Source organism: Pistacia vera, unplaced genomic scaffold (assembly GCF_008641045.1).
Source record: "Pistacia vera cultivar Batoury unplaced genomic scaffold, PisVer_v2 Contig136, whole genome shotgun sequence".
Taxonomy (NCBI): domain Eukaryota; kingdom Viridiplantae; phylum Streptophyta; class Magnoliopsida; order Sapindales; family Anacardiaceae; genus Pistacia; species Pistacia vera.
Window position 1 is genome coordinate 298,832 of NW_022195423.1, and position 24,021 is coordinate 322,852.

Genomic DNA, 24,021 nt, shown 5'->3' on the forward strand with positions numbered 1-24,021 from the left:
CATAATATATATGTTATTTATGTATAATGTATCATTTGATATTTTGATTCATTATAATAAATCAATAAACCATTATAATTTTTTTTTTTGTCCCTCATTGAATCATTATTTCAATTCCATTACCTAATCGCCCTTGTTATATCGTGGAAGTTATTTATTTAGAATTGATTATAATATATATGTATAATATATCATATGTAATACATTATATATAATGTTATTTATTATTTAGAATATTAATGAGACATTGTAATATAAATGGTATAATTTATTATAATATATTATATATTATACATTATATATAATATGATATAAAATAAAAATTATACATTATACATGATACGATATTATCCATAATCATAATATTATATATTCATTGTTAATACTTATTACTTAATACAGTAATACATAATATTATACCATTAATATATAATATATTTACATACATGTATAATGTATCATAATTATAATTTTAATATTTTGATTCGTTATAATTTTTTTAAATCATTAAATTTTTTTAAAAATCATAATGCAAAACCCCAAATAGGGATTTCGGGGATTCCCTAAATTCCCTATTTGGGGATCGGACCTAATTCAAGATTCTTCGTTCGGGCTACGGGCTAGGGAATAGCCTTGGGCTTTTGGGCCAAGGCTAGAGAGAGGGGTCCCCAGCCTTGGACTGACCCGTGCCCATCCCTACTTAGAAATGGTTATTTAACTTTAATATTGGACTTTGAATACAAGGGTGACATTGTTAGTTTATCAGAATTTTGGATCACATATGATATCAACCAAATTTTGTATTGTAGACATTTGTTATCATTTATTATAATTACGCAATAATACTAAGTTATCTAATAACAAAAAAATAAAATTACAAAGAAGCCCCACTATTTATCTTTCATGATTTTGAAGCCCATTTGTTTTCACATATGCAATGTAGGAATAGAAATAAATTGAGGGACAAATATAATTATTTTTTTATGTTTAGATTATTAATTATGAAATTGGAGACAACTAAAATTATAAGCTAAACGAAGATGAACAAATGAGAGTATCCCCGAAGATGAGTAAAAATTTGAGTTCAATGATAACAAGTGAGAGTATCTTCGATATCTTTTTCTTTGAATAAAACATCAATTCCAGCAACGATTTTATTAGATATCTTATAATTAGAATTCCTCATTTTCCAAGCCAGTTCCTTTGCCATTGCGAATCCTAGTTAGATTCATGCATGATACACTTTTTATTTATTGGGAAAACCTAAATACTCTATTTCAAATCCAGTAAAAAGCTTTTAGAGATCTTTTTTCCTTTTAGAAGATACAAGAGCGAAATAATCATAATATTGATATTGGAATACCCAAAAGATTTTTGCAATGTATCATTTCTAGGTCCAATGGAATTCATAGGTATAGGAAGGAGCCCAATCAAATAGAGATGTTTTCTTTCCGCCATATTTCAATTGTGAATACGATATATAAGAATCACTACTACAAACAATATTACACCCTTGATCGTGAAATATCGATTGAGCTCAATGAATAATAGTAAAAATCTAAGCTCGGTAATAACCAATGATAATATAATATTTAAGCTCAACAGATAATAATAACGAACAGGAGTATTTAGATGGGAGTAAAACCCTGAGTTCAACGAACAATAATAAATTTAGCTATAAATAAAATCATTTTTTTTTTTATGTTTAGATTATTGATTATGATATTGGAGGCCACTAAAAACTGTATCTTAAAATAATATATTTATTTATATTGGTTATATGATTGATTATAATCACTATACATTTTGTTGTTGTTATATATATATATATATATAAAATTTATATGTAAAAAGAAATTTTGCAGTGAAAAGGCATTTCAGCCTTTTCACTGTCAAAATCAATCTACTATTAGTCTATTACGTCTGCCAAACGGGTCAATGATGAAACGCAGCGTTTCGTATCCCGAACACGTAACTTAACCGGGTCGCAAAAACATTCTCCGCACCGATTAGTTTCACGTAGATCAACCAATAAAAATTGGCCGCGTGGGACATCAACGGTTTTATTTATATTATCGTTTTTTTTTTTAATTTCTTTCTTNTTTTTTTGGGTTTCTGGAGATTTTTTCAAGGGCAGTTTGATTTGTAATGGTATTTATGTATGCAGTTATTGCTTGATGTATAATAATTCCTTAAATTGGATTTATAGCAGTATCTTTATGAAAAAATTTAGGATGCTTTATTAATGCTATTGACTTGAAGAATGCACATGCTATTGGTCATTTCTATTTTCTTTTTGGGTTTCTGGAGATTTTTTCAAGGGCAGTTTGATTTGTAATGGTATTTATGTATGCAGTTATTGCTTGATGTATAATAATTCCTTAAATTGGATTTATAGCAGTATCTTTATGAAAAAATTTAGGATGCTTTATTAATGCTATTGACTTGAAGAATGCACATGCTATTGGTCATTTCTATTTTCTTTTTGGGTTTCTGGAGATTTTTTCAAGGGCAGTTTGATTTGTAATGGTATTTATGTATGCAGTTATTGCTTGATGTATAATAATTCCTTAAATTGGATTTATAGCAGTATCTTTATGAAAAAATTTAGGATGCTTTATTAATGCTATTGACTTGAAGAATGCACATGCTATTGGTCATTTCTATTTTCTTTTTGGGTTTCTGGAGATTTTTTCAAGGGCAGTTTGATTTGTAATGGTATTTATGTGTGCAGTTATTGCTTGATGTATAATAATTCCTTAAATGGGATTTATAGCAGTATCTTTATGAAAAATTTTAGGATGCTTTATTAATATTAAGGTGTTGAAAATTCTCGGATGCCAACCACCCACTGATGGCCAAATTGATAGAGGGGCGTATGGTTGAAAAATGAAAACGCCAGCCCAGTCTTGAGTTCAAGTTGTATCAAAGTAGCCAATTATCCTAATAAAAAAAAAAAAAAAAAATAATCGGATGTAGACCTAGACTTGACTTTCGTTTACAGGGGTCAACTCTTTGTTAGAAAAAGAGTTTATCGGTACATCTACTGGGATTAATATCATTTAAGAAAATAATTATACCCAGCATAAGTTGTACATATAGAATAGTGTATGGATTATGAAATTTTATTAAACCTGACCATTTCTAAAGAGGTTTATGAAACTGTGACTTTGATTTCTTCGCTTGCCAAGCCAACCAATTTTCTTATGTTTGTATTAAGTTCTTTTTTTTTGGTCTAATTACATGCAAATTTATTTTGATCCATAAAAGCCCTACATAGTATATAGTTTAAAAATCTTGATTCCAATGTTAAATAGGTAAGCAAAGAATCTCTCTAAAAAAAAATAATAGAGAAATTTTTTAATATATTCCAAAAAAAGTAAAAATCCAATACTAATTTAGTCCAAATATTGAAATTAATAATATTCCCCTTCCCCTCTCTCCCCCCCGGGGAAAAAAAACAACAACAAAAAAGAAAAGAAAAAAAATCCTTATTTGAAAGTTTTCACTATAAAATTCCTTTATTTTCCTGGTGCACACTGTTCTCCTGGCGCCCTTTGGACAAATGTCCTCTTTCTCTCGTAATTTGCGCCAAATGCCCAAAACTGGAAACTCTCATTCTCTGAGCTGGACTTCGAAGTTCGGAGCTTATCTCTATCTCCCAATTCAAGAAAACGCTGTCGTTTTATTCTGATTATTCATTATTTTGCTGTTTTGGACCTATTAGGGTTTTCTGTTCAGGTGAGAGTTTTAAATTAGGATCCATAAGAGAGTCTATTGGTCTGTAATTTGACATTTCTGTTTTTTCAAGAATATCTAGTGCATACTTTCTTTGAGAGATAATAATACCAGATTTGGACTGAGCAACTTCTATACCAAGGAAGTATTTAAGAAGTCCTAAATCTTTGGTCTGAAAGTGTCTGAATAAATGCATCTTCAATTGTTTAATACTATCTTGATCACTCCCTGTAATGACAATATCATCAACATAAACAACCAGATAAATACATTGTCCTGGTGATGTATGTCTATAAAAGATAGAACACCGAATCATACCAAACTCTTGGATAAAAGTACTGAATCGTCCAAACCAGACACGAGGAGACTATTTCAACCCATATAGAGAACGACGAAGTTTGCATACCAAGGAAGACTCCCCCTGAGCAACAAACTTAGGAGGTTGCTCTATATAAATATATTCTTGAAGTTCACCATGAAGAAATGCATTTTTAATATTCAATTGATGCAGAGGCCAATGTTGAATAGTAGCCATTGCTAAGAATAAGCGGACAGAAGACATCTAGCAACCAGGGAAAAAGTATCAAAATAGTCCATCCCATGTATCTGAGTGTAACCCTTGGAAACTAATCGGGCTTTTAAGCGATCAACCTGACCATCCGGACCAACTTTGACTGTACCCAACAGTTGAATGTCCTAAAGGTAATGGAACTAGCTCCTATGTGTGATTATGATGCAAAGCAGTCATCTCATCAACCATTGCTTGACGTCATTCAAGATCAGAGAGTGCCTCATGAACATTTGAAGGGACAGAATCAGAAGAAATTGTAGACAAAAATGCATAATATGATGAAGATAAACGATGATAACTTAAAAAATTATAGATCGGATGAAGGTTGTGAGTAGACGGCACACATAGACTTGACTTTCATTGGCAGGAGTTAACTCTTGTTAGAGAGAGAGAGTTTACAGTACATATACTGGGATTAATATCATTTAAGACAATAATTATACCTATCATAAGTTGTGCATATAGAATAGAATATGGATTATGAAATTTCATTAAACTTGACCATTTCTAAAGAGGTTTATGAAACTGTGACTTTGATTTCTTCACTTGCCTGCCTAGCCAACCAATTTTCTCATGTTTGTATTAAGTTTTTTTTTTTTTTTTTTTTTNGCGGGTTACTTTTCCAACATTAGGAAGGAGAATAATAGAGCAATAGTCCTATGGGATTGGGCAGTGCTGACTAGAACAAGTAAGTTACATATAGCTTTATTTGGTTACAAATGTGTTTTACCACATTGCATTAGTCTATATTGACATAAGTTCAGGAAAATGAAGATAGAGATAAAAAATAAATAAATGCAATATATTAAAAGATAATGTTTTATTTCATTTTTATCAGCAATTATATGTTGGGTTTCGTATACTGGTTCAGTATTAATAAGGCATGCATAAATAAACAGACTTGAGCTAAGATTTCAATTTACACAAACAAGAGCATTTCTAAAATAATTGTATACAAATGGTTACCATCATTTTCATATTCTATCATAACTGGAAGTAGGCTCCAACCGTTAACTCAAGGTCCGGTACCAGCCAATACTTGTGAAAAACATTTTTCAGAGAAGAACTAAACCAAAGGTTGAACAATACAACAATTACAGTTCACCCTACCAGATCCAACATAACTTTTGAAATTTATATGTTATGTGCAAAATCAGAGAGAACTAATAGTGTGTTTACATTTCTTGTGTTATGATCATAAAATAATACATCAATATATATGAAAATAAAGAACTAATCTAGGAAACAAATAATCTAATCTAGGAAATGAATAATTTAATTTCCTATTTTACAAATTTTGTTCTTAATATATATTGATTACAATCTTAATATCTTAATATAGAATTATACACTTCAACACTCTCCCTCAAGCTAGAGCATATAAGTCATATATAAGTCATATGTGTCAAGCTTGCTACAGATAAAATCAACACGCGAACCCCTGAGAGATTTAGTGAGGATGTCTACTAACTAGTAGTTGGAACTGACTTGACTAGTGGTAATACATCCAGATAGAACTTTTTTCCGAATAAAATGACAATTAATTTCTATGTGTTTAGTCCTCTCATGAAATACTAGATTAGAGACAATATGGAAAGCAGCTTGATTATCAAAGAGTAACTTCATTTGTGACACTTCTTCAAATTTCAACTTTTTGATAAGTTGTTTTAACCAAATGAGCTCACAAGTACCTAAGGCCATTGCATAGTATTTAGCTTCTGAGCTTGATCGAGCAACAACAGTTTGCTTCTTAGTTTTCCAAGACACTAGGTTTCCTCCAATAAGAACACAAAAACCAAAAATAGAACGTTTATCAGATGGAGACCCTGCCCAATCAGCATTAGAATATCCAATAATATGTGAATTACCCCTATTCTCATATAACAAGCCTTTGTCTGGTGCACCCTTTATATACCTTAAAATCTGAACAACTGCATGGAGACTGTAGGAACTGACTTACAACACTAACAGAAAAGGAAATATCAAGTCGTGCGATAGTGAGATAATTAAGTTTACAACCAGTCTTTAGTATCTTCCAAGATCAGTCAGCGACTCCCCTTGTCCAGGTGAGAGTTTTAAATTAGGATCTATAAGAGAGTCTATTGGTCTGCAATTGGACATTCATGTTTCTTCAAGAATATCTAGTGCATACTCTCTCTGAGAGATAACCATACCAGATTTGGACTGAGCAACTTCTATTCCAAGGAAGTATTTAAGAAGTCCTAAATCTTTGGTCTAAAAGTGTCTGAATAAATGCTTCTTCAATTGTTCAATATCATCTTGATCACTCCCTGTAATGACACAATATCATCAACATAAACAACTAGATAGATACATTGTCTTAGTGATGTATGTCTATAAAAGACAGAATGATCAAACTCGCACCGAATCATACCAAACTCTTGGACAACAGTACTGAATCATCCAAACCAGGCACGAGGAGACTGTTTCAAACCATACAAAGAACGACGAAGTTTGCATATCAAGGCATACTCCCCCTAAGCAACAAACCCAAGAGGTTGCTCCATATAAATGTCTTCCTGAAGTTCACCATGAAGAAAGACATTCTTAATATCCAATTGATGCAGAGGCCAATGTTGAATAGCAGTCATTGCTAAGAATAAGCGGACATAAGACATCTTAGCAACCGAGGAAAAAGTATCAAAATAATTCATCCCATATATGAGTGTAGCCCTTGGCAACTAATCGGGACTTTAAGCGATCAACCTGACCATCAAGACCAACTTTGACCGTATAAATCTAGTGACACCCAACAGTCGAATGTCCTAGAGATAATGGAACGAACTCCCATGTGTGATTATAAAGCAAAGCAGTCATCTCATCAATCATTGCCTGACGTCATCCGGGATCAGAGAGTGCCTCATGAACATTTGAAGGGACAGAAACAGAAGAAAGTGTGGGACACAAATGCATAATATAAACGCTGATAACTTAAAAAATTATAGATCAAATGAGGGTTGCGAGTAGACCGCATACCTTTACGAATGGCAATGGGAAACTGATCATCAGGAGAGAACTGTGGCATTGGAGGAATTAGGAGCAGGACTGCCATCGATAGGAGCCTCAAGGGCACTAGCCAGATCAAGAATAGTGCCTGTAAATGGAACAAGACTATGATTTGTAATGGGAGACTCGGTAGTAGAAGATTGGGGGACTATGACAGACTTTGGAAGATTGGTTATGTACGATATGGGAAGGATTGTGGTAATTGAATCACAATCTATGGTAGAAGAAGAAAAGAATGGAGACAACTCAAAAAACGTAACATCAACAGAGAGAGAATAGTGATGTGTTAATGGAGAATAACACTTATATCCTTTCTGAAGACGTGAATACCCTAAGAAAATACACTTAGTAGATTTAGCTGCCAGTTTGTCCTAATCAGGAAGGAAAACATGGACAAAGCATGTGCACCCAAAGACACAAGGAGGGATAGAATACAACGATTGATCAGGAAATAAAATGGAATGAGGTACCTTGTCGTTGAGGACAAAAAAAAGCATCCGATTATTAAGAAACAGGTGGTCAAAACAACATTTGCCCAAAAACGAAAAGGGACTTTATTATGTAAAAGTAAGGTACAAGCAGTTTCAATGAGATGTCTGTTTTTATGCTCAATAACCCCATTTTGTTGTAGGGTATAAGCATAAGAGGACTAATGAAGGATTCCCTAAGAAGACATGAATTTAGTAAACAGATCAGAGATATACTCGCGAGTACGTAATACTCTAATAACAGAATTAAATTGAGTCTTAATTTCCGCACAAAAAGATTCAAAGATGGAAAATAACACGGAACGAGTTTTCATTAGGAATAACCAAGTACAACATGAGTAATCATCAATAAAGGTAACAAAGTACTGAAAACCTAAAATAAATGACGCACGACAAGGTCCCCACACATCTGAATGAACTAACTCAAAAAGGGACGCATCCCGTTTATTAACACGCTTTGGAAAGGTGCTACGAGAATGTTTTCCAAGCTGAGATGACTCACAATTTAAAGACGATAAATTAAATAGACCAAGATGCATCTTTTTAAGCTTTACTAAACTGGGATGACCCAAACGATTATGAAGGAGTGTTGGAGATTCAATGACAGTGCATGCTATAGATGATAGATGGAGATGATAGAGGCCTTGTGACTCATGTCCTGTGCTAATCATCTATCCCGCGCCTCGATCCTGTATAACAACAGAGTCCATATCAAAAGATATAGAACAATTTAAAAAGCGGGTAAGTTTACTGACAAAGACAAGATTAAATAGACAATTAGGAATATAGAAAACAAAGTCTAATTCTAAAGATGGAAGTGGTTTGGCATGACCTACAGTTTTAACAACAGCTTTAGAGCCATTGGCTAAAGTAACGGATGGTAAAGATGCAACATTAGTTAAATGAGAAAGTAATTGAGGGTTACCAGAAATGTGATCAGCGGCACCCGAGTCAAGAACCCAAGGTCCAAGAGAAGAAGATTGAGTAAGGCATGCAACTGAATTACCCGATTGAGCGATAGAGGCAATAGATGAAGAAGACTGCTTATTTGCCTGGAATTAGAGGTACTCTTCATAATCAGCCTCAATGAGAGTTAATGATGACTGAATGTGTCCTTCAAAAGAGTTAGAACAAAGGTCAGCCTAAGCAACATTAGCGGTCTGAAAAGGGCAACCATGTAATTTGTAACATTTTTCTCTAGTATGCCCTGAACGATGACAATAACTACAGTTCGGTCGTCCGCTTCAACCATGATCTCCCTACTTTCCTTTATAAGTAGTTTGAGACTGAGAAGCCAGAGTAAAAGAGTCAACAGCGGTAGAACTGGGGATAGTACTTGGGGATGAAACCCGAAGTAACCTAGCAAATACTGCATCAAGAGACGGCACAGTAGCGCTAGCTAAAATCTGATCTCGAACAGGAGTGAAATCAGGACTAATAGCAGCAAGGGTTAAAACCATGAAGAATTTATCTCATTGTGCTAGATCTTCTACAATAGATTTACCAGCGGGTAAGAGAAGATTGTCCTTTGCCTTAAGGGAGACCATCTTACCAAGAAAATTTGACACTCATATCCTATTGTTTTAGATGAATGAGATTGGACACAACAGAATACAAGCGTTGAATATCATTGGTATATAGTAGTTTAGCCTAACTCCATATCTCACAACATGTGCAGTATGTTTTGTAAATGGGATGCAAATTAGTGTCAATTGATTGCCATAATAGATTACACAATAAAGCATCAGTTTTGATCCAGGAAGACTTATCTGATGTGATGTCAATAGCCTTTGTGGTCAAGTGATCCTCTAGACCTTGACCCGTACACCATAACTCGACAAAGGCAACCCAAGAAGAATAATTCGCACTCCCAATCAACTTATCAGTGGTGATTAGTTAGAGAGACAAGAAAGAAAAACCAACGGAAGTGGAGTTTGAGCTAGAAGTACCCATGATAACCAGCAAATTTGACCGGAAACCAGAACCAAAGGTAACACGGATCAAACAAACAGATCGGAGCAGAAGATCCGGCGAGGATAGCGGCAAAATCTGGTGAAGCTGTCGAAGTTTGACATCAAAGGCAATAGAACCTTAGTGAGTTTTGCTCGTCGTCATTTTCTGAGCAAGCTGGTGCCGACGGTGAGAACTGATTCTCGCCGAAAAAGGAGATCGGAGTTGGATCTGCTGGAAAGAAACACTGTGTGTGCGGCGGCCAATGACGTCGATCTTTGTGAGGTTCTACCGGCAAAATGGAGACGATGAGACGTGTATGGTTAGATGGAGGTTCTGAACACCAGAGAGAAACGCATAATTGTCACCGAAAAGCTTCGCTAGAAAAAAAAATTTAAAATTTCTGACAACCTAGCTCTGATACCATGTGAAAAATCAAAGAGAACTAATAGTGTGTTTATATTTCGTGTTATGATCAGAAAATAATACATCAATATATAGGAAAATAAAGAACTAATTTAGGAAACAAATAATCTAATCTAGGAAATAAATAATATAACTTCCTATTTTACAGCTTTTGTTCTTAATATATATTTTGATTATAATCCTAATATCCTAATATAGAATTATACACTTCAACATATTCAAATTCAAAGCTGTAAGGTTTACTCCTCAATAAGATGACAATGATTGTTGTACTGACATCACCGTGTTTCTAGCTCTTGAAAAGAGGACTCTTAAATATTAGTCAAGCACAGCCAATTCAAAATATGTTGAATCCCTACTAGCTTTGAACCCAAATTTTCATTTATTCATTCAGCAAGAAGCAATTGTTTTGAGTAGTATTATAACACATCTACTAGCAATAAAAAACAAGAGTGTCCAAAAATGAGAACAAGAAGATCTGCACATAGGCAAGATGCAGTCAATGGGTGTTAAGAGATAAAGAAGAAAGTGACATGAGTAGTAAGAAATAATAATATGTGAGAGAAGAGAGCACGCAAATTTTAGAAAATTACAAACACAAAACCACAAATCAAAAGACCACTCACATTACAACACTGCTTACACAATTCCACCCTTCAATAGGCTCAGTCTCTTAGGATTGTGGCCAATTGTTCAATCATCGACTGCCTGCCAAGTTAATAGATATTAGAAAACTAGAAGCTTTAGCTATTTACAAGAGTATATTGGAGTTTAACTAGAGCAATAGGTGAGTGAAGCTTTAACAGAAAAAAGAAAATCAAAACCATAATCTGAGTTCTCAAAGATTTTAGCACATTAAAACTTAAAAATAAATAAATCCATGGCCGAATGAACCAAACATCTTTTCATTAGGAGATGAGAGTAATAGAGAAGACAATATAAAAATCTTTATTCCTTTTGGATTGCCATGACAAAAAATCAACCCACCTCTTTGCAGCAGAAAAAATGCTACCATAACAAACAAGTACTAGTTATTTAACATAATCTGATGCTTCGATGCCATATACTAAGTATCTACAAATATAGGTAATTGACAAATTAAAATTTTAAAATGCATGTATGATATCCACATAAAAAGCTCACCTTGTCCTCAGTTCCATATATAGATCCATCAAGACCACATTTACTGAGTTGCTCTTTTCTGCAAACATAAGAAACACACATCTTAAAGAGATGGAAAAAAATACAAGATAAGAACAGAACTTATCAACATTTTGTTTATTTATATTATCGCGTGCCAAAAATACACAAAGACACAACAACACCAATCTCCAGCATTTACAAGCTAGTAACTTTGCATGGACCATGAAATATCAGAATTTAAGCCATGCAGAATAACAAAAGGATTTTGTTGCAAAATTCTAAGTTTCAGTAACTTATGTTTATCACTTTTTGGGTTTTCAAACAATATCTTAGATGCAAGATTTACATGATTTTGACGACTGGATCACCAGTAGTATATCGTTTAATCAGTTTTTGCTTCATGAAGTTAAACATGAGTTTTCCTATCACTTATGCAATGACCGAATTGTAATTTCAACAATTTCAGCACATTAGAATATTCTCACAATTCAATCAAGTTTAACTTGAGTAATTAGGTCTTTTTTCATTTGAATTTAATTCTGAAACTCCTGGATTTCAGGAATCCTGGTAATTATAAAAAAAAAAAAAAAAATGATTTTGGACAGGCAGAAGGAAAGAAAAGGAGAGGACAGAAAATTAGGAAAAGATCGAATAGGAAGTAGAATGAGAGCAGAATCAGAGGGGTTAAATAATATATTAATGATGATTAAATAGACTGAAACAGGTTTTCAGAATTTTAGATTGAAACAGAATTGGTTAAGTAGGGGGTGGTTTTTCAAAATAGCTGGCTTTTAATCATTGTTATATTGTATGAATCTATCCAATGCATAACCATGTGGTGAGAAGAGTATAATGTTCTTTAGATTTCTTTAACTTCTCAAGGGAATTTGTACTACTTGTAAGATTGTATTTTATGAAAAATCCAGATGAAGAAGCACGGATACGTGATAAAGAAAACAACTATGAAGATAAATGGTAACTCAAATAATAACAAAAGGAAAAAAAGAAGCTGTGAGTTACCTGCATTCCTCATAATGCTCCATGTTGTGGATTGTCAACACTATTCTCGGTTTCTGCAAAGTACATAAATATTATCAACATTATATGCAAAAAAAGACTGATTTACAATATTTCTTTATTCTAGTAAGAAACTTAAAGAAATGAACTCTGTACAGATAGCGATAACAGAAAACCAAGTAAAATACCTTGAGCGAAAGAAGGTGATACATATCCCAGTAAAGCAGGGGCAAAGCACCTGTCTGCCACTCATGGACATGAATGATATCAGGATGAACTCCAGTCACCTGCTATGTAGTACTATCTTGTTAGATTTCAGAAGAACACAATAACTCAACCAATGATACTAAGCTCCAAAAAAACTTTGAAAAAAAGTAAGCAAGAAGTATATCATTTGAGATGTCACTAGCTTGATCACTTGCTACCACCCAACCTCTTGGATAAGTGAATGCAGGTGAAATTTTTTTACCTGTACACTGTCAATTAAGACAAGACATACACTTCATGCAAAAAATTTCAGTGTTTTAGTAGTTTACACTTTACACACCAGAAAAAACTTAAATCTTCAATACATAATCTTCTATTTGTTTAATAATTCAAAGACCAGCTTGATCTGTTTCAAAATAGTGTAGTCTAGATAATAATTTACAGAACTAAAGATAATACCCAATGCCAATTCACAGACCTGCATCCATTCTAGGCAAGCACGACTGAAAAATACATATGCCTCCAGCTCATTGTATGAACCCCCATAGAAATATTGCCCCTTGAAGAACTGATTTGATGATTCAATAAAAATCACCGAGATTCCTGAGACTAACCCACGATAGGCTTTTACCACCAATCACCATCATGATAAGAGTTATATGTATTGATCAATTCCAAATCATTGATCTCCTGTATCTGAATGCACTCATAGAAAGGGAGCATTACATCTATTGCATGGCCGCGTGACAAACATGGACAGGCCAATCCACTTACAACATCACCAAGACCACCAACTTTTGCTATAGGTGCCATTTCAGCTGTAATATGAATAATGTGCAAGAGATTGGAGTCCTTCTCTATGTCAGCTGAAACTTCTGGGCTCACATTTGTTGAGGGAAATTTGTTCATCCAAAATGGGATTTCATCCCCAGGAGAAGGCCAAACCCATTCTCCAAGACCAAAACCAGCTGGACTTCCCTGTTTTTCAGTAGCTACCTGCAAAATTGAGGTGGTGGCACATATGGTCACAAAGAAAGACATGACACAGAGAAGTTTCACAACCGAATATCGCCGAACATTCTGCCATAAACAAAATCAATATAATTTAAATCACAAAGCACACAAAATTATATCAACAAATTTTAATTAACAACAATTCTTATCCGAAACAAAAAAATTCTAGCAAAATCAATACACATGATCTCCAGTTCTTCCAAGAGCCTTAGAAATTTCAGGTATTAATTCCGTTTCGTCCCAGACTAGAATCAATGACACATTATAGCCTTCACTGAGGAAAAACCAAACTTTCCATTGTCTACAATTCATTTGTTCTTTTCACACAGGAAGTAATACCTAACTATACATAACTTCCTCCATAAAATAAATAAATGATATTTGTACTCAGTCATCAAACAAAGTAAAAATATAGACTTTCAGCAAATCAACGAACTATGAGAATGAGACCTGCAAAGAAGGATTATGATTTGCTTAAGAAAGCACTGATGTAATCTTGAATTTAGAGGCGTAAAACTTGCTGTGAGTTCTCATTTCCATTCTTCTCTTAATCTTAAGCCTCCTAGAATTCACCAACAATGTATACAGAACTTGCCCACAAATGCACACTCCATTTTCAGGGAAATGATATTTTATTAATATTAATCTACACTTCATACAATATCTGCAACAAATAATAGTTGAAAGTGTGACATTTACTGAGTAGAAAGAAAATTTTGAAGACCCTCTTGCTTGATTACTGAGAAAATGAAATGAAATGAAATGGACAACCTACGAAGGAGGATGCCCAACTATTTCAAAGAGAAATGTACACCACAAGGGCACTACAAAGAGACAAAAACAAAATCTTCTGTTTGATTAAAGCGCTGATATCAAATCTTCTGTTTAATGCAGAATTTAAATCACAATCAGAGGGGTGAATTAAACAAGAAATATAAATTAAACGATTAAATAAAACATAACAAATAAAGTAGAGAGAGAGTGGAATTGATTGAAAAAGAAAGCAAGCAAGAGAGCATAGGCATAAATTTCAAAACACACGTAATCGAAAATCAAAACCAAAATCAAGAATTAATCAAACTGATTTTTGTTCAACATTTCATGATGTATATTGAAGAGAGAGATTAGTGTAAGAAAAAAAATACACAACCAAAGATTCAAAACACAATCGCCGTACATATGCATAACAAAACCCAGATGCAGAAGATCGAAATTACATGAAACTAAGCCCACCCACAAACGTAAATACACCAATAAAGTAGAGAGAGAGTGGAATTGACTGACAAAGAAAGCCTGTAATTTGTGGCTTATCTTGTTCATCTGGACCTTCACATATCTTCCAAACATAAACTCGCCCCTCCACACTCACAGTAGCCAAAAGGTACACATCATCCGCGAAAAACGCCATATCCGTGACTCTCTGAATCCCAACAAAGAACACAAAATCTCTGTAATTGAAAGCCAAAACTAGCGAGAAATGAAACTGGTTCACAAGCAACAAAAAAGCGTAACTTATACAAAGAAGAAAGTAGTGGGTCGTAGAGCCGTTGTTGATTTTTAAGATTTTCAAAAATTAAATGTTATTCATCCTTGGCTGGGTTATACCGTTATACAAAAGTAAAAGTTGGTTTTCCTTCATGCCAACAACATAGCTGATAGGCACGCTTGGCCAGCGAGGCTGGCTTGAGGGAAAGCCAACGTCTTTTCATTTTATTTTTATTTTTTTCATTTATTTATTAATTTTTTAATTTATAAATAAAAATTGTTGTCAATTTTTATCATGCAAACTTTTTTTGCCTTTTTTAAAGATTTTAAAACGGGATTTTTCTTTTTATTTTATTAATTTTAATATTTGAACTTTGAAATCAAACAAACTTTTTAAATATTTATCTAAAACCAAATAAATAAGTAGGGTCTTTTTGGTGTTTTTTGTTAAAGTTAACAATAAGCTCCCTAAATTAAACATGCTATTATTTAGTATCCCTAAGTTGAACAAATTGAAATTAGTGTATGTTTTGTCCCTAAATTGAATAGAGTTACTATTTAGTGTCCGTAAATTGAACAAATTGAAATTTGTGTCCCGTTTTTAGCAATTTGTAAAAAACAGTTGTAACTAAATTGATAATATCCTAGATACTATTATAGTAAAAATAACTAATGAAATAATTAATTAAAATCTAATTATAATTGCAAAAAAACAAGGAAAATGTAACTATAATATCAATATATGATTCATGTTCATGTTCATGTATACTTTTCTACAAATCCGTTTGACGAATAAACACTTCAAAGCTACATAGTTTTATAAAACATAACAATTTCGTACATATGAAAATCAGTTTCTTCATGAGAATTCCCATTTTCAAATAATAAAGCATATGCATGTAAAAATACATATATTACGTATGATTATACTTACCTCAATCCATAACAACCTACCTTTCTCCTTTTCGTTTTCTCAATTCTTTCCCCTTTTCTCTACATATTTCTCTGCTCTATATAATCAGTTCTCTCAAACGCTCGAATGAAGGCAACATTTATATGTTTTCTTCTTATACAAAATCAATCAAGTTACAAAACAATCCTAATATAGTAATACTGCCCTTACCTTAATTCTAAATAAACCCAAACGATTGAAACATTGCATAAACAACCCCAATCAACTCATATAATCTCATCAGTGTACTGGGTGACCCCTTGAACTTGTACAAATCTCATCAACCCTCTTCTTTCATAATCCTTTCAAAAGCCCCTTATCCAAACTTCAAAAGCAAAATATTCATCCAATCTAAAAATTAAAGAAGAAATTGAATTTTTACTTTTGAAAATTTCAGGTGTTCATAAGGTCCACTAAACTCTCCCCTAAAAAAGTTTTTAAGTATAGGCCACATAGTAAACGCCTTTACCTTTGTCCTCATCGACATTAATCCCTTCGGCAAACATTATGCAACATAGGAATACGAATCATATGTACAATAAAGAACACTATTTAAGGATGGCATAATTTTTTCTATCCAAAAGGTAAGAAAAACTTGTCTAAGATGCTCTATATGTTCATTTGCTTGAACTACTNTTTAGCAATTTGTAAAAAACAGTTGTAACTAAATTGATAATATCCTAGATACTATTATAGTAAAAATAACTAATGAAATAATTAATTAAAATCTAATTATAATTGCAAAAAAACAAGGAAAATGTAACTATAATATCAATATATGATTCATGTTCATGTTCATGTATACTTTTCTACAAATCCGTTTGACGAATAAACACTTCAAAGCTACATAGTTTTATAAAACATAACAATTTCGTACATATGAAAATCAGTTTCTTCATGAGAATTCCCATTTTCAAATAATAAAGCATATGCATGTAAAAATACATATATTACGTATGATTATACTTACCTCAATCCATAACAACCTACCTTTCTCCTTTTCGTTTTCTCAATTCTTTCCCCTTTTCTCTACATATTTCTCTGCTCTATATAATCAGTTCTCTCAAACGCTCGAATGAAGGCAACATTTAATATGTTTTCTTCTTATACAAAATCAATCAAGTTACAAAACAATCCTAATATAGTAATACTGCCCTTACCTCAATTCTAAATAAACCCAAACGATTGAAACATTGCATAAACAACCCCAATCAACTCATATAATCTCATCAGTGTACTGGGTGACCCCTTGAACTTGTACAAATCTCATCAACCCTCTTCTTTCATAATCCTTTCAAAAGCCCCTTATCCAAACTTCAAAAGCAAAATATTCATCCAATCTAAAAATTAAAGAAGAAATTGAATTTTTACTTTTGAAAATTTCAGGTGTTCATAAGGTCCACTAAACTCTCCCTTAAAAAAGTTTATAAGTATAGGCCACATGGTAAACGCCTTTACCTTTGTCCTCATCGACATTAATCCCTTCGGCAAACATTATGCAACATAGGAATATGAATCATATGTACAATAAAGAACACTATTTAAGGATGGCATAATTTTTTCTATCCAAAAGGTAAGAAAAACTTGTCTAAGATGCTCTATATGTTCATTTGCTTGAACTACTATACATAGTGGCAGAGCCGAAAATTCAAGTGATAAATTTTTTTTATAATGATAAATATTGAAAGTTCCAATATTTATTGATAATAGTTTTTATCAATACGTTATAATTTCTTGAAAAATGATAAAGAAAATAATGGAAAACATACTAAAATAAGGAAACCTATAATAGTAGAATGTGATTTCTTAGGTATAAAGAATTTGTCCTATATCAAAATGTTAATTTATTAAGTTTGTATAAAATGTGTTTTATTTATTTATAATCTAAAGTTTCATTTAGTTTGTTTTTGGGCTTGATTATTGGATTGGATTATTGAATTTTCTATACGATGGGCCTTATTTATAATCTAAAATCTAATCTAGTTTGTTTTTTTAATATTGAATTTGGTAAAATTTCATTTTACATGTTTTTGTAAGGAATTTGAGGGGGTAATAAATTATAAAAAGATTCAGGGGATAATAAATTATAAAAAGATTCAGGGCCTAAGTGTAAGAACTTGCAACTTTTTTTTAAACCTCAGGGATGGCACGGGCCCACCCTAGGCCTTAATTGCTTCGTGATGCTATATAAAATAAAATTAGATATACTTAATACGAAAATTAATCACTTACATCCAACCATTATTGCTCAAGTGTTAGAGAAATGCTTATACTAAGATGATTTTGAGAGAAATTTAGAGAGCTATCTTCTATCCTATGCCAATTGGAAAACCATAAAAAACAATCTTTAATGAAGAAGATGTTTTATTATGGCTAGAGTAGGGACTCAGAATGATGGAGGACCACATCATGGATTTTGATTTAAATTCAATTTATTATTAGTTGGACAGTTTTACTAATTCTTAATTGTTTAGGAATCTCAATTTCTTATTAGTTGGAGAGTTTTACTAATTCTTAATTGTTTAGAAATATCAGTTAGTCTATAATTAGGAGTTTAAGCCTATAAAAAGGCCAGTTTCTCATGAAAGTCGATGTCCATTAATAAAAAAAAATTCTGAATATTCTTCATTGTTCCTATGATAGCCTTGAGGCTATCAAGTTGTATCAATTTTCTTCATTCGTTGAGCAATAGTCAAGAATTTGCGTCTATGTGAACGATATCACAACCCCATTCTATGCTTGTGCTGCGTCAGGTGGTATCAGAGCCCTGTCTTGAGATAGTTGGGCAAGAAGAAGAAGGATCCCGAAGGTTAGAGACTACCATTGAAGCCTTGACCAGACAGATATCAGAATTCACAACCGAGATACATGAACTACGTACCAGGATGGATAACTATGAGGTAAGGCTCAACCAATTTGAAAATCCTAACCTTAACCCTGAATCACAAACCACTTAAAACCATCCTCAATCTACCCCTGTCAGAAACCCACCACCCCTCAACCAACCTCGCCTTAACAGATTTCCCCAAAACCAAACACCACACATCCGAAACTCACACACCAACCCATTATTTGGCCAAAACTATACAGAACCAAACACTCCTATAAACAACCAACTTCTACACCTATCCAATGATGACATCAATTCCATGCCCGAGTTGGAAGAAAATTATGGAGGAGGTTACTATCCAGGACCACAACCAAGGAGACAACAGATCAATCATAACACATACAAGATTAAGGTCGCACTGCCTACGTTTAATAGAGTAACGGACATAGAACAGTTCTTGGATTGGTTATACGGAATAGAACGATTCCTTGAAGTTATGCAGATCGACCCCAAACAGAAAGTGAGATTGGTGGCATATAAACTAAAAGGAGGACCAGGAGCATGGTGGCAGAGGCACCAAGAAAAGCAGAGGATGAGAGGGTTACCTGTCGTGAGAGCCTGTGAACAAATGAAAGCCTTATTGAAGGCAAGGTTTCTTCCGATAGATTATGAGCAGACCCTATTTCAGCAACTCCAAAACTGTTATCAAGGGGCGAGGACAGTAGCTACCTATACAGAGGAGTTCTTAAGACTACAAACTCGTTGTGACGTGAATGAGATGGAAGATCAGCAAGTGGCGAGATATGTCAATGGATTGTCTTATTCTATCCAAGACCAGATAGCAATGCATAGCATTTGGTCTATGGATCAATCACATAACCTTGTTACGAGGGCTGAAAGGCTTTTAATGAGGAGGGGTTACAAAGGAGTAACCAATCAAAGAAGCAAGAAGATTCAAAGACTATTATTCCTAAGTTCGAGAATTTGAACCGTGGAAAAACAGTAGAGGCCAAGAAAATTGAACCAAAGGGAAAGGAGAAAGTGGACGTGAACAGAGGAATCAAGTGCTTCAAATGCAACGAGTATGGGCATCGATCCAACGATTGCCCAAGAAGAAAATTCACCAACTACACATAACCTAAGAAGGATGAGGATGAGGAGGAAGAAGTGGTATTTGATGGAGGGGAAGATGAAGAGATTGTTGACGAGCAAGGAGATGAGATTGTTTTAATAGTAAAGAGGATCTTGTATTCACCTACAAAGCCTGAAGAAACTCCACGCAAGAAGATCTTTGAAAGGAAATGTGTAGTGAATTCCAACATTTTCAAGCTTGTTATTGATGGATGTAGCAGTGAAAACTTGGTTTCAAAAGCATTAGTGGAGCATTTGAAACTGAAGACAGACCCAAATCTCTATACAATTGGGTGGATTAAGAAGGGACCAAGTGTGCGAGTAAAGAGACAGTGTAGATTGCCTTTAGCTTTGGGAAAAAACGTACAAGTCTGAGGTCCTTTGTGACATGGTGATGGATGCATGCCATGTACTTCTTGGACGACCATGGCAGTATGATGTGGATGCTACACACCGAGGCAGAGATAACATATACTCTTTCATATGGCACCAAAAGAAGATCACTATCATGCCTGAGAGAGATTAGAGTAATGTGTCACAAGATGAGAAAACCATGGTATCAATCACAATTGAAAAATCTGATCAATTTCTGGGGTCTTTTGAAGAGTCGCAGACTAGAGTAGCGTTAATTGTCAAAGGGGAAGAACAACAGAGGCAAACTATCGCAATTAAGGTGGGGTCTTTACTGACTGAGCATGAAGAGGTGATGACTGAGCCCACCAGATTGCCACCCTTGCGTGACATTCAATATCAGATTGACTTAATACTTGGAGCCAGCCTGGCAAATTCATCTCACTATCGCATGAGTCCAAAAGAGAACCAAGTTTTGCGAATGCAGGTGGAAGATTTGTTGGCCAAAGGGTATATACAAGAAAGCATCAGCCTATGTGCACTACCTGCTCTATTGACACCTAAAAAGGATGGAAGCTAGAGAATGTGTGTAAACAATTGGGCCATCAATAAGATCATAGTCATGTATTAGTTCCCAATTCTAAGGCTTGACGATTTGCTTGATCAAATGCATGAAGCCAAGGTGTTCTCAAAGATTGATTTGAAGAGTGGCTACCATCAGATACGCATTAAACCCAGAGATGAATGGAAAACAACTTTCAAGACGAAAGATGGCTTGTACGAGTGGTTAGTAATGCCATTCGAACTATCCAACGCACCAAGCACCTTTATGAGGTTAATGAACCAGGTATTGAGACCCTTCTTATCCAATTTTGTAGTCGTCTACTTTGACGATATTTTAATCTACAACAAAAGTAAAGAGGAGCATCTCACACATCTCAAACAAGTCTTGATCGTACTCAAAGAGAACAAGCTTTATATCAACTTGAAGAAGTGCATGTTTTTATTGTACAAACTTATATTTATGGGGTTTGTGATAAGCAATGAAGGAGTCCAAGTAGACGAAAAGAAAGTAAAGGCCATCCGAGATTGGAAGACGCCAAGAATTGTTATTGAAGTCCGAAGTTTCCATGGGCTCACAACTTTTTATCAGAGGGTTATCCGAAACTTTAGTGGAATTGTGGCCCCAATCACTAACTGCCTGAAGAAAGGGAGATTTGAATGGGGAGAAAATGCCAAAAAGAGTTTTGAGTTGATTAAAGAGAAACTAATAACAGCCCCAATACTCGCCTTGCCAAACTTTGAGAAGGTATTTGAACTAGAATGCGATGCTAGTAGCATAGGCATTAGAGGAGTTCTATCATAAGAGAAGTGGCCCATAGTATTCTTTAGTGAGAAAATAAGTGAAGCACGACAGAAGTGGTCCACTTACCAACAAGAGCTGTATGCGGTTTTCCGGTGTTTGAAGACATGGGAAGCATATTTATTACCAAGGGAGTTTATTATTTACTCAGACCATCAAGCTCTTAAACATTTTAGAACTCAAAAGCACGTGGATCGCATGCTAGCAAGATGGGTTGCCTACTTAGAGAAGTTTAATTTTGTGATTGTTCATAAGTCCGGAGCAACCAACCGAGTAGCTGATGCATTAAGTCGACGAGCTACATTATTGACACAAGTAGTGCCTGAGGTAATTGGCTTTGATCAACTTAAGGACTTGTATGAGAATGATGAAGATTTTGGGGATAGTTGGAGAAAGCATGTGTTGAACTTACCCAAAGGAGACTTCGTAGCTCAAGAGGGTTACTTGTTCAAAGGAAACTGATTATGTATTCTAAGAAGCTCATTGAGAGACAAGTTGATTCGAGAGTTGCATACTAGTAATTTGAGTGGACATATGGGTAGAGATAAGACTATCGCAAGACTAGAAGGGAGGTACTACTAGCCACAATTAAAGAAAGGTAGGAGCAAATTTGTGCAAAGGTGTTTGACATGTCAAGTAAGTAAAGGGCATCAACAAAACACTAGGTTATACATTCCTTTATCTATGCCACAAGCACCATGGGATGATGTATCAATGGACTGGATTACCAAGAACGCAAAGAGGGCACGACTCTGTATTTGTGGTGGTAGATAGGTTTTCAAAAATGTCACATTTAGCAAAGCTATTCTTTCAAGAGGTTGTCCAATTGCATGGAATTCCTTTATCAACCGTGTCAGACAAAGACAGTAAGTTTCTTGCAGCCTTCTAGTTAACTTTGTGGAAGCGATTTGGCACTGAGTTAAAGTTTAGTAGCACCGCTCACCCACAAACTAATGGGCAGACAGAGGTTGTCAACCGATCGTTAGGAAACTTGATTAGATGCCTTTGTGGAGATAAAAAGGGGCAATGGGATTTCTCTTTAGCATAAGCCGAGTTTGCTTATAATAGCTCGGTGAGTAGATCAACTGGAAAAAGTCCGTTCACTATTGTCTACACAAAAATTCTAAGACATGTGGTTGACTTGGCGAGAATTCCATTAAACAAGGACAAGAGTAGGGGAGCTTTGGCTATGGCTAATAACTACACGAAATTCTTCGACGAAGTGAAGCAAGCTTTGGAGGAGAGCAATTTGACTTATAAATATTCATCTGATAAACATCGAAGAGCTCAAGTGTTCAACGAAGGCGATGAAGTCATGGTCTACCTCCGGAAAGAAAGACTAGTTGTGGGATATCAAGGAAAGTTAAGGCAACGTAGGTATGGTCCTTATAAGATTCTGAAAAAGATCAACAATAATGCTTATGTGGTGGATTTACCGGCTGACATGGGTATTTCTAAGACTTTCAACGTCATGGATCTCACTTTGTTCTATCCTATTGAAGATTTAGACAACAATAACTCGAGGTCGAGTTCTTTTCTAGTGGGGAAGAATGATGGAGGACCACAACATGGATTTTGATTTAAATTCAATTTCTTATTAGTTGGACAATTTTACTAATTCTTAATTGTTTAGGAATTTCAGTTTCTTATTAGTTGGAGAGTTTTACTCATTCTTAATTGTTTAGGAATTTCAGTTAGTCTATAATTAGGAGTTTAAGCCTATAAAAAGGCTAGTTTCTCATGAAAGTCGATGCCCAATAATAAAAAAAATTCTGAATATTCTTCATTGTTCCTGTGTTAGCCTTGAGGCTATCAAGTTGTATCAATTTTCTTCCTTCGTTGAGCAATAGTCAACAATTTGTGTCTACGTGAACGATATCACGATCCCATTCTACGCTTGTGTTGAGTCAAAGAAACACCTAGTAACCACCCATCACTCCTTCCATTAAGGAGTACACAACATGATGGGTAGGCAGTTGAGCCAGGCTCAAGTACCCCATTTAGGTGTCGAGCTTGAGCTCAAGCTCAAGCTCAAGCTCAACAAATAAAGCTCATCCAGACTCGAGCTCGGAGTTGAACTCGAAACTATAAAAGTCAAGTCGAGCTCGAGTAGACAGATACTTGATCAGCTCAGCTCGTATACATTCCTAATCACAACACTTGACCATCCACTTATCCACCCAAAACATCTCCACACCAAATTAATTATCATCCCAAACATCAACACCATTATATATTTCTAAATCATCATTAACAACACCAATAAAGGAGAGAAAACGAGACAAGTGAAAAAATAACTTCTTCAAATTCTTAGATTCGAAACAAAAA

At 34.3% G+C, this 24,021-nt stretch overlaps 2 protein-coding genes across 6 annotated transcripts; one reads left to right on the forward strand and one right to left on the reverse strand.

The window, feature by feature from the left end:
* Window positions 1–5,595: 5,595 nt before the first annotated feature.
* LOC116122586 (glycogen synthase-like) lies at window positions 5,596–15,227 on the reverse strand. Of its 5 annotated transcripts, XR_004126927.1 has the most exons (9): window positions 14,032–15,227; window positions 13,046–13,563; window positions 12,549–12,647; window positions 12,364–12,416; window positions 11,344–11,401; window positions 10,827–10,908; window positions 8,750–10,110; window positions 6,705–8,513; window positions 5,596–6,600 (listed from the first exon to the last, which is right to left on the reverse strand). XR_004126927.1 is itself a non-coding variant. In XM_031408418.1 (6 exons), exons 2-6 carry the CDS (start codon window positions 13,049–13,051, stop codon window positions 10,894–10,896), a joined length of 231 nt encoding a protein of 76 aa, XP_031264278.1. In that variant the 5' UTR covers window positions 13,052–13,563; window positions 14,032–15,227; the 3' UTR covers window positions 10,578–10,893. The 5 variants fall into 5 exon arrangements, 1 of the variants encoding a protein (XP_031264278.1); XR_004126928.1 differs by having other exon boundaries at window positions 5,596–8,513; window positions 14,866–15,227; XR_004126926.1 differs by having other exon boundaries at window positions 5,596–8,513.
* A 5,305-nt stretch (window positions 15,228–20,532) lies between these two features.
* LOC116122614 lies at window positions 20,533–22,155 on the forward strand. Its single transcript, XM_031408444.1, has 4 exons — window positions 20,533–20,840; window positions 20,976–21,116; window positions 21,372–21,639; window positions 21,799–22,155. The coding sequence occupies exons 1-4, from the start codon at window positions 20,533–20,535 to the stop codon at window positions 22,153–22,155; spliced, it is 1,074 nt and encodes a 357-aa protein (XP_031264304.1).
* Window positions 22,156–24,021: the final 1,866 nt, after the last annotated feature.

Excerpts from the sequence above, each read along its gene's own strand:
- LOC116122586 (XM_031408418.1), bottom strand. Across the intron at positions 12,417-12,548 it reads ATCACCTTCTTTCGCTCAAG|AAACCGAGAATAGTGTTGAC; the intron begins GTATTTTACTTG and ends TGTACTTTGCAG. Across the intron at positions 11,402-12,363 it reads GAGCATTATGAGGAATGCAG|AAAAGAGCAACTCAGTAAAT; the intron begins GTAACTCACAGC and ends TTATGTTTGCAG.
- LOC116122614 (XM_031408444.1), top strand. The coding sequence starts at position 20,533 with ATGGTATCAATCACAATTGAAAAATCTGATCAATTTCTGGGGTCTTTT. Across the intron at positions 20,841-20,975 it reads GAAGATTTGTTGGCCAAAGG|GCTTGACGATTTGCTTGATC; the intron begins GTATATACAAGA and ends CCCAATTCTAAG. Across the intron at positions 21,640-21,798 it reads CCTTGCCAAACTTTGAGAAG|ACATGGGAAGCATATTTATT; the intron begins GTATTTGAACTA and ends CGGTGTTTGAAG.